This window comes from Aristolochia californica, unplaced genomic scaffold (genome assembly GCF_029961685.1).
Source record: "Aristolochia californica isolate CCGP_79_NKW_82.1479 unplaced genomic scaffold, dmAriCali1.0.hap1 SCAF_2, whole genome shotgun sequence".
Classification (NCBI taxonomy): Eukaryota; Viridiplantae; Streptophyta; class Magnoliopsida; order Piperales; family Aristolochiaceae; genus Aristolochia; species Aristolochia californica.
The window spans coordinates 42417077-42427569 of record NW_027181881.1 but is presented as its reverse complement, the minus strand read 5'-3'; the positions used below and the strand labels follow the sequence as shown (position 1 = coordinate 42427569).

At 39.2% G+C, this 10493-nt stretch overlaps 2 protein-coding genes across 2 annotated transcripts; both read left to right on the top strand.

Moving 5' to 3' along the window:
• Positions 1-35: 35 nt before the first annotated feature.
• On the top strand, positions 36-1644 carry LOC137955101 (acyltransferase GLAUCE-like). Its single transcript, XM_068801975.1, has 2 exons — positions 36-488; positions 629-1644. Exons 1-2 carry the CDS (start codon positions 36-38, stop codon positions 1535-1537), a joined length of 1362 nt encoding a protein of 453 aa, XP_068658076.1. The 3' UTR covers positions 1538-1644.
• A 6451-nt stretch (positions 1645-8095) lies between these two features.
• On the top strand, positions 8096-8572 carry LOC137955100 (nuclear transcription factor Y subunit B-1-like). The gene has a single exon (XM_068801974.1). The coding sequence runs from the start codon at positions 8096-8098 to the stop codon at positions 8570-8572; it is 477 nt and encodes a 158-aa protein (XP_068658075.1).
• Positions 8573-10493: the final 1921 nt, after the last annotated feature.

The following is a 10493-nucleotide window of genomic DNA, read 5'->3' as shown; positions in this document are numbered from 1 at the left end:
CGAGATCTTCGGGTATCGTTCTTTGTCCCTCCACCATGGAGCACACTTACCTTGTATCTGAGAATGATGTCGTGAAGGAAGATCCTGTAATTCTTACCTCTCCTAAAAACCCCACGCCCATACGGACTGTGTTCCTCTCCAATTTAGACCAGACAGTGGCTTTCCCTGTGGAGACCATCTACTTCTATGAAGCTCTTTCAAACGGGAGAGCTTCAGGTTCTGACGTGGTGGAAAGTCTGAAGAATGCCGTCTCTCGTGTTCTTCTCATTCCGTACTACTTCATGGCTGGTCGACTGCGTGTTAGCCCCGAAACTCAGACATTGGAGCTTGTCTGCAACAATGCTGGGATCCACTTGGTTTCTGCAACGTCAAATCTTAGAGTCAAGGATCTTGGAAACGTCTCTCTCCCGAATCCATCTTTCCAACATCTTCTGTTGAGAACAGATGGTTTCCGCAGCTTCACTGAAACTCCTCTGCTAACAATTCAGGCAACTTCAACACCTGCTCATTTCACTAAAAAAGAAATGAAATATATTTTTTATGTCCAGTACTTTTTCCCCCTTTTCGTACAAATTTACTACGTACTATCAGTGTTTTGTCCATAATTAATTCTACAAGTTTTTTGCAGGTTACAAGATTCAAATGTGGAGGTTCCTCCGTTGGGTTCGCGACAAACCATAGCATTCTTGATGGGAAGTCGGCCTTTGATTTTTTCGATAATCTTGCTTCCATTTGTAGAGGCGAAGGCCTCAAGACCCATGTCCTCAATAATGACAGAACATGCTTTAAAGCAAGAAACCCACCTCAAATTACATACCCTCATAAAGAATACATGAGCATAACAGAAATGGCGTCTGCAACTTCTTCTTCATTCACTTCCTCAAACCAGCCTTTTCTATCTCCATCTCTTTTAAAGCTGAAGGAACACCAAAGCTATAAGCTGTTCCATTTCACCTCTACCATGCTTCAGAATCTCAAGCAAAAGGCTTCTACCAAGTGTTCCACTTTCGAAGCTATCGTTTCCCACATCTGGAGAGTGAGGGCAAAAGCCGTCTTCGAAGACCCAAACCAGACATCAAGTGTACTATTCGCAGTGGACATAAGGTCGAAGACATCTCCCACTGTGCCTCATGGGTTCATTGGGAATGCAGTGATTACAGCATGCGCCACTGCCAAGGTTCTGGAGTTGGAGGAGAATCCTTTCTCTTTCTGTGTGGAGAAAGTGAAGGAAGCTATAGAGAGCATAACGGATGATTATGTGCGGTCAGTCATAGACTGGTTGGAAGTTCATAAAGGTTTCCCAGCCACTTGTAACGGCAACTTCTATGTCTCAGCTTGGTGGAGGCTGCCTTTTTATGAGTTGGATTTGGGTTATGGAAAGCCTATATACGGAGGCCCGGTTGTAAGTGGTATGGATGAGTTTGTTCTACTGCTATCCGAAAAGAAGAAGTTAGAATTACAGGGAGGCATAAATGTGTGGATTGTGCTGGAGAAGAAGAAGATGGAGAGATTCGTCAATCATGTGTTTGAGATATAGATCCTCAGATCACCTAATTGTTATATTTTATTCACATAAAATGGTCGGACTTATACGATAATCACCTCCACACTTGTGCTTTCTCTCTCTGTTTAAAAAGGAGGAATAATCAGTGTTACTGAAATTTGTACATGTTCTTTTCCTGTTTTTGGGTTGGTGAATTTTTTTAGCTTCAACTAAACAATGGAGAATAGTAGCTCAGAAACAATTAATGAACAAACAAGAAGAAAACTAATTAAAACTTGCAATCGTACTCACATGTTCCAACTTTTAAAACAGCATAGATATCAGAAGGGGTCAGCCGTCTTCAAGAGCAGAATACAAAGAAGAAGTGGTTTAATCTTTTTCTCAACTAATAAACTCAAGATCTTTGTATTCCTTAACAACATTTATTGAAGTAGCAAATACTGGTGTGTCTGAACCAAGAGGCACCTAATTGCTCCACTGAATTGGATCTACTAGATCGAACATGAAAGGTTCCAGTTAAGAGGCCTGTCTGGCAAAACTCAACAAATCCTGACTCTGTAAATTCTCAAGTGTTTCCTTTATAATACAATATTTTCATCTACTATTTTCGTTAAAAAAAAAGGGGATGACGAAAGGCCGGCCACTTTTTTGTTTTGGTATGGCAAAGACAAAGGCAGTGGATAATATGAACGTGAAGCTAAATTTCAGAGGCTGATCAAAATATTTTTGTCTTTCCACTTCACTTTTCGCATACGGGAGTCATCAAAAAATTGTTCCATACCAGTTATGATAATTTGATGCTGAAGTTCCCCCTGACTGCCAAGGCGTACTTATGATCTTAAAAAAAGGTACTTCAAGCTGTAGTTTCCGTTCTCTTTTATCTACTTCTTCTATTTAATCCTATTGGAAAAGTTCTTCTGTGGTGACTCATATACATACAAGAATTTCATAAGCTTTCGGACATGGAAAGACGCCATTATTGAGTACTCAGGTCTTTAGCTACATCAGAGTTTTCAGGCCTTTCGCTTGTTGTTTGCACTGCGTCATCTACATTCGTGAACAGCTTTCAATTTTTCTGGGGTAAAAGCTTCATTCTGGAACGAAGCAGAATTATTACGAGAGAACGGGACGAAAATAACTAGCTAGAATGGTGACCAGATGCAGAATAGCTTTATTTCCGAGAATCAAAGGGGAAGGGACGAATGAACGAACGAACGATTGCCATTGTCTTCCCACGAGGCCGACGGAGGCCATCAAATTATATAGCTGGGCATGAGGAACCAAGAAAAAGTTATTCGTTGCCATAATGGGTAAAACCTGCTTTGCGGAGGATCGCACAGATGCTGCCGACTGCGATATTATAGAAAGGAAGCAAGAAAGGAGAAAAGCAGGTGGAAGAGTTTCCAATAATGGTGGGTCTGGGGCCATGTGTCGGCTCTTAGTTTAACCGAAACAAATCTTAGGTTGGATTCTCAAAACTCAAAAGACTTCAATTCGTACGATTTTCTTCTCGGTCACAATACCTGGCTTTGAGCCCCTGACATCTGTCCACTTTCTTCGATGCCTTCACGAAAACCTGGTTAAGGAGGATACTCCCTTTGGAAATAAATCAGGTATTATTCTTGAAGCTGGACCACTTGGTTCTAAACCAATAGATTCTCCCTTTGGAACTGAATGTTGATTTGTTTGGACCTCACTCTCCATATTTGAAGGATAAATCATGATATATAGGTGCTTACTTGGTAAATTGATTTATGTATATGTGTCTTATGGAGTTGGTTTGGTAAGTAGATGTTAACCGTTTTTATGAGAAACGGTTTTCTCATTAACGTGGTCTCAAACTTTTGGCAGTTACAACTTCCGAAAGTTGCAACTCCCTCGGTAACACGAAGCCATGAATAACCTTGATGGGATGTTGACTTTAGTTAAAATGTGTTTTTCGGTCCCTTGTTTCGTCACTCAAGCCCCTTCAGTTGAGCCATTGCCGTGAGTGCTCAGAGATCGGAAGCGCCGAGAAAACAGAGAGAAGGAATTTTAAGCGTATGGAAGGAGGTACGATTTATCTTCCGTTTAATTTATAATGAATTTCATGTTGTTATTAGAAATTCATGTTTAAGGCTTACAGTAGATTCATGGACAATCCAAAAAAAGTCCCTTGTACACATGTCATGGGCATACTAAGGTGGAAGGTTATTCTGATATTGATTATGCCGGTTTCAAATTAGATAGGAAGTCTTCTTTTGAATTTCGTATATTTGTTGGGGGGGAACTTGGTGACTTGGAAAAGAAAGAAACAAAATATTGTATCAAGATTAAGTGCTGAGGCTGAATATAGATCTATGACTACACAAAGTGGATTTGATTCAAGTCGAAGATAAAAGGATAGGGAGGGTTTGACCCCTACAGAAAGGATTTAAATAGTTTGACAACCCTTTAGGGGAATAGTGTTTATCTTGAGTAGGTCATTTTTAACAAAAATACTCAAGAAAGTCTACTTAGCCAAGAGTATCTTGTAACTATCCTCAATAAAAAAAGTTATTGGAATGTAATACCAGTAAACTTAAATCACTCATACACATGCTGTACTTAAATAAAAAAAAATTGAGTAAAGCACCAACTTAGATAGGATTCAACAGCTACCAACTTAGGACAGGCCACACTTCAATAACCTCAACTTAGCAACAGTAAGAGTCCTTTATCAAGAAGGACTCGAAGAAAGGTGGCTCGGATATATTGAACTTGAGAGCACCAACCCAAGAGACGCACACACACATGACTCTTGATGTTTTCTTCCTTACCACCAAGGACATATTTCAGAGTAACACACCTATCCAAACTCTTCATTTAGGTTTCCTTATGCAGAAAGAACACCCACCATGACCCGGAAGTGCTCGAGAGGAAGAATTCGAATCTTAGTAAACTTCTGGCAACTTGAGAAGCAGAATTGGAATCTGAGTGAAACACTCAGCTTCTCTAGTTTGAAGAAAAAGGGACTCAGGAGTTTTCAGGCACGATCCTCTAGCTAGAGTTTTTGGTAGTCCTTTGTGAGGATTAGCCTCAACCGAACCTCACCAATGTTTCTGCTGTGTTTTTATTCTTGACTGCTACTGCAATCTTTCAGCACAACAGGAAAGAGGTCAGGTAAATGACTTTTTCTTGAGACAAAAGGATGTCAAGAGAAGCTCCAACACTCCAAGAAACAACCAAAATAAAAAATAAAAAATCACCATCTCGAACTTGTTTTATGAGAAGGAACACCAAGTATGTATCTCGCATGGCTGCTCTATGCAAACATGGGCAGGTACTAAAAAAATATTTTTTTTCATAGACCTTATGAAGAACATATGGCGAACTGAATGATAAACTCACCACCTATGTTCTTAAACTTCATTAATGAAAAACAAAATCACAAGTTTGAGCTTTGTGCTCATCTGAAAGCGAGACATATCAATCATCCACTGATATTCTATCCCATGCTATCTCAACACAAACAGAGTAGAGAAAATTTTTAGAACCCTAAGACCTCTGCTCTGATACCATGTTAAATCTTAGGATTCCATTAATACCTTAGGAAGTTCTAAAAGAGTGTGGTGAGGTGATGAGGAGAGGAGAAGAGATGTGAAGAAGAGAGTTCAAGAGATAACGAGGGTGAGAGACAGAGAAGCTAGAAGTTGGACAAGAGGGTTGGAGAGTTAGGGTTTCAAATATAATACCCTAATCCTCTCCTAGATCCTTTATATAGTCACTTAAAGATTGGCATATAACATAAATACCCTTTAAGTTAAGGGCCGAAAATATAGCTAAAGAAAATAACAAAATTACATATAAGCCACTACCCTTCTTGTATTCTAACATGGATAACCACTCCCATTAGAAATATAGGATGAAATACTTTCACTTAACCTTTGAATTTGATGTATGAGAGATCACAACTGAAGGTCCTTATATTGCCATGAAATGGGAAGGAGAAAAGGAGGAGGAAAAGTCACATAGTAGTACACTAGGAAAGAGAAGAAGAAAGTCTCTGAAAACCTTAAGGCCTTAGATTTACTGTTGTGCTCTCCTAGTGCTATTGAAAATTCTAGAGTAATAGGGGGCAGGTGTTCATGTGGACCTCCATCAAAACTGTCACAAAAGAGTGCTCGCATGTGAGGGAGAGTGTTACAAGAATAATTTCACATAGATTAGTGAGTACAAAGATCTTGAGTTTATTAGTTAAAAAATAGGCTTCCTAACTTGGGTAATCATTTTGGGATGAGTCCTAGACCCAATTTCACACTTATTGGATTATGTTTGGATAGTTAAAAATTTGTTTATTGAGAGCCAATTTACATTTGTTTATACTATAATCAAGTAATCCTTACAAGTTGAGTTAAGTCCTTACGAAAGGTTGTCTTAACCCCTAAGTGTTTGAGAGAAGCTGTCATGGCAGGGTAGTAGTTGGAAAGTTGCATTTGCTACTATGTGAGCTGTAAGACCTTGAATAGGCATATGCAGGTGTAAATAGCGAACTACTGTAAATCAAAGTGTTGGTATGCTATTGTAAATTGATTGTTATAGTCAATTGAGTGGCATAAGTTCCTGTATGAGGGGGACATTATAATTGGCCTTATAGGTGACGCATTGTAGATGCCAAGGGCAACCCAAACTTATTAGAGCCTCAAGGTGCTAAAACATCTTGTGGAGGGGAAGGGAGGGGAGGATTAGCCATTCACATAAAGATTATGAACTACCTAAAAATCCTGTATATTTTGTATGTAATTTTTTTTGCATATACCTGTATCATTGCCCATGAACTTAAACTGTAAAATTAAACTTGGATTTTGAATTAATTGAAAGGACAAATACACACACATAGAAATTAAGCAACAATTGTTAAAAATAAGGGTAAAATTTTAAAAATCTACTTCCCTCCCCTCTAGGTTTATTCCTTAGTAGACCTAATAGGATCATAACTTATTTGATTATTGAAGTAAACAAGTAAATACTCTAGAATATCAGTGATAGATCTAACATAATTTACATTGATGAAGTTGCTTATCTCCAAAGTGAGAAACCAATTGTATGATTCCTCATATATTTATAATGGGTAAAGTGAACACACACACACACACACACACACACATGCACACGTTCACGTGCACACGCACACGCACACGCACACGCACACGCTCCCCCTCCCCCTCGCCCCCATAAAAAGGCCAGGGTATATTGTGATACCTTTGAATTTATCTATTTCCAATTGTCTCGCTAAATAAATGTGCATTAGATTTCAGTGGGGGTTGCAAATTTCCACTTTGAAACACTAACAAGATTTGAAATATTTGCTTTAGCATATTTTGACACTCTTTTTTCTTCTCTTTATTGACTAGAACACGTTAACCTGCGGTAACCTCATTCAGGGGCAAATGAATTAACATGTAATTAGTGTAACAAAAAGCAACTCAATGCCACAACAGCAATCAAATCTGATTGATATTCATTGCAAACTCAAAAGGATTGCTAATCAGATAGTTATCATATATTACAATAATTACAGGTAAATTCCTCTACACGGGATCATAACTCTTTAAAAATTTTTGAAATTAAAATACCAAGGAGCTAGACTTGAAAGAAGCCGGTTTGATGGTCACATCATGTTACCGTAGCTGGAGCAGGAAAGATATTGTCATCTTTCCAGCCAACTAGTAGATTTTGGAGGTAGCTCTGGCAAGAGTCTCATTTACCCATTTTTTTAATGGTCTAGGAACCTGTGGATCCTAGGATTTTGACCAATTTATTAACTTGTTTTGCTGGTTGTTCAATTTTAGGTATTTCAAAACCTGACAAATCCCTCTCCTCCACGCTTTTAGCTAGCTCTTACACAATTACATGAACTCAAAGTCATCTCTCCACATTGCTGGGTTCCATCGTCTTCTTCGTTCCCCTATGGGCATCAATCTGGGATGTGACTTCCGAACTAACTGTACCTCCGGCAGGACCACCGACTGTCGTTTCAGTTGGATTTTCTGTACTAGTAAAATCACAGCTTCACATGCACACGTGCATGAATCTACTGTTAGTGTGATCTCATGGTTGTTTCTGCTGTTTGATACTGAGATGGGAACAGTTTCCTGTTTTAGCTTTTGATAGTTTTACTTATACGGGTAAAGAAATTCACATGAAGACGACAAGGCTATAAACAAGAAGTTATTCCCAAAGTGCATTTCTTGGGTGTACTTGCACTTGCAATCCCCACGGGTGACCTAACCTGCGGGCGAAGGCAGAAATGGCGGATCAGCTGATTTGCTGCAGATGGGTCCAATTTTTTAAAGAGGGGACAGTAACACGGTTGCCCATTCGCAAACTCCAAATGAGAGACTACCACTTATGAGTTGTGACCTATTAGCAGCTGTTCACTAGTTACTCTTCTCTTTAATCTTTACCTTCCTTCCTGCCTTTATTTTTAGTTTTTCCCCCTTTTTTCGTCTGAACTGTCTCACAAGCTGGAGATCGAGCTCCCCCTCGGAAGATATAAGTAGGCAGGGAGCTGAGAGGGGACGGGAAACGAGGTCCATCAATCGATCCAAATAAGCTAGCTTCCTTTTGGAGATGGTTGATAATAGTACTGTTGGACGCAGCAGCAGCACTTCCCCGGATTCCTACTCGGAAAACAACCGCAACAGCGCTGTAGGAGCAACTTCGAGGGAGGCGGGCGGGATCAAGGAGCAGGACCGTCTGCTGCCAATCGCCAACGTAGGCCGTCTCATGAAGCAGATCCTGCCGCCGAACGCTAAGATCTCCAAAGAGGCCAAGGAGACCATGCAAGAGTGCGTGTCCGAGTTCATTGCTTTTGTCACTGGCGAGGCGTCCGACAAGTGTCATAAGGAGAAGCGCAAGACCGTCAATGGAGACGACATCTGTTGGGCCCTCGGCACCTTGGGGTTCGATGACTATGTGGAGCCTTTAAAGATATATTTGCGCAAGTACAGGGATTTGGAGGGAGACAAAGCTAACCACAGTAAGGCTACTAACTCTCGGAATCCTGTCATGTTCAATCTCATGGACAGGGATAACGATAATACCTGACTCTTAACGCCCTCCCCGCTTCTTCAATGGAAGGACCTCACTTGCATACAGTTGCAATAATGTCTAATTCTTGATTCTGGTCTATCTGGTCTGCTGATGAAAAGAGAAGCAGCAAAGGCAGATGTAGCATGAAACCTAAAAAGGGTCGGATTTCTTTCTTCCTTCTGTTTCCTGTAATTTTTTTTTTTTTTCATTTTTGTGTTTTCTCTCTCTTTCGACTGTACTCTAACCATTAGGGTTTTGATTTGGTTTTTTCCCCCTACTGCCTTAGTGGGATCTTGAGGCTTGAATCATCAGAATGAATTATCTACTTTCCACCCAATTTGTACTGTTTTAGGAATGATCAAAAGAGTTGAACAATATAACCCTTATAATTGAGATAACCTGCTTGTTCTTGCTTCTTCAAGCAACTGCCCATTGTTTGTACCCAATGACTTGTTTCAAATATCAATACTTGCACTCAAATTTGAGATAGGAGATGGCAGATAATTACAGTAAATTTGCGAAGCCTGGAATCTATCAAGAACTTCAGAAGATCAGTTGTATTTGGTGTTTGATGCAAATTGAAAGTACAACTTGTTGCTGACTTCTAGGTTTCTATATCCGTGATTTATTTCCTTTCAGAAATTTGAAATATTGGTCTTAGTTTATCATTCCAAACTTGGAATTTACTGAACAATTTGGATTGGTTCATGAGTCAAATCCCTCATTAAATTTTGCTTTGTTACTTTGGATACTCTTCTGAGTTTCGCTTTCTAATCTTTTTGGCTCAGTGTGTTTGTCCCAACGCTTCCAATGTCATTGGAGAGTATCAGATCATTGAGCGTTAAGTAGTCAATTCTGGGAGGTGTTGAGTATTCTGCACTAACCGGAAAAAAAAAAAAAAAAAAAAACCAGGAAGTACATGATCAGTTCAAATAAGGAAGAAAGACAAGTAAAACTAGACAAAATAAAAATTACACTAGAAGCCAAAAACCTAAGAGAGGATAGTGAAGAAAACTACAATGCAAATGTTATTACTGTTTTGAATGAAGAATGGATTTTAGTAGCCACAGATCCTCGATCAACCTGATCTCCTTCAATCAATCTCTTGATTGACTTGGAATGGCTATTTTAAAATTTTAATCACATTTTCTCTCTCTTTATATTATTCTTCAACCTATTCCGATCATTAGTTCTTTAGTATGGAGTTTCCTTTTGTGACCACCCAATTCAGATTAATCTTCTCCTCTTGTTTAAATCACCTGTAGTATCTTAACCAAAACAAACCTCTGAGTACATTGAAACCAAATGCCACAGTTGGAAGCATACTACATTTTTGTTACTCTCAAACAAGCTGAGCAACTTCATAGTTAAACTCTTACATTATGTCAGCACCATCTACTCTCAGTACCATTTTGTTAGGATCATTAAACTTCAAAAGCACTGCATATCTCAATCGTATAAAACTCCTGGCAAATCTCTTAAGTAGCTATTCCACACATTGTCTCTACAAGACCCATCTTGTTCATCACCCAGATCTAACCTTTTCTCATATTTTCATTTTTAAAGATAATCTTTCTTGAACTATAGCAACTTTCTTATATTCCAACTATAGCAACTTTCTCATATTCCAGTTCAGAGTTCCAATCTTCTGAACTTAACACAAGAACAAGAAAAGAAGTAAAAACAACCATGAAGCAGTGTTAGTCGATGGCAGCATATACGACAACACAAAAATTCTTCAAAACCTAGAATGAGGGACCACACTTTATGAGTGCCTCAAAACTATGGCTGCATCAGTAATTGTGAAAGGCCCCATCAAATCTCGAGCATGTTACCATTAGTATATTCAGAGTGATTGTCCTCCGGCCAAAAGAATGGATGAGTTTGAAGGCGGATGAGAAGATACAGAAAAAGAACTGGGTTCTGTCTCTGATCG

Bases quoted from the DNA above. Each gene is read 5' to 3' on its own strand.
- LOC137955101 (XM_068801975.1), top strand. From the start codon at position 36: ATGGAGCACACTTACCTTGTATCTGAGAATGATGTCGTGAAGGAAGAT. The intron at 489-628 runs GCAACTTCAACA...AGTTTTTTGCAG, and splicing joins CTCCTCTGCTAACAATTCAG to GTTACAAGATTCAAATGTGG.
- LOC137955100 (XM_068801974.1), top strand. From the start codon at position 8,096: ATGGTTGATAATAGTACTGTTGGACGCAGCAGCAGCACTTCCCCGGAT.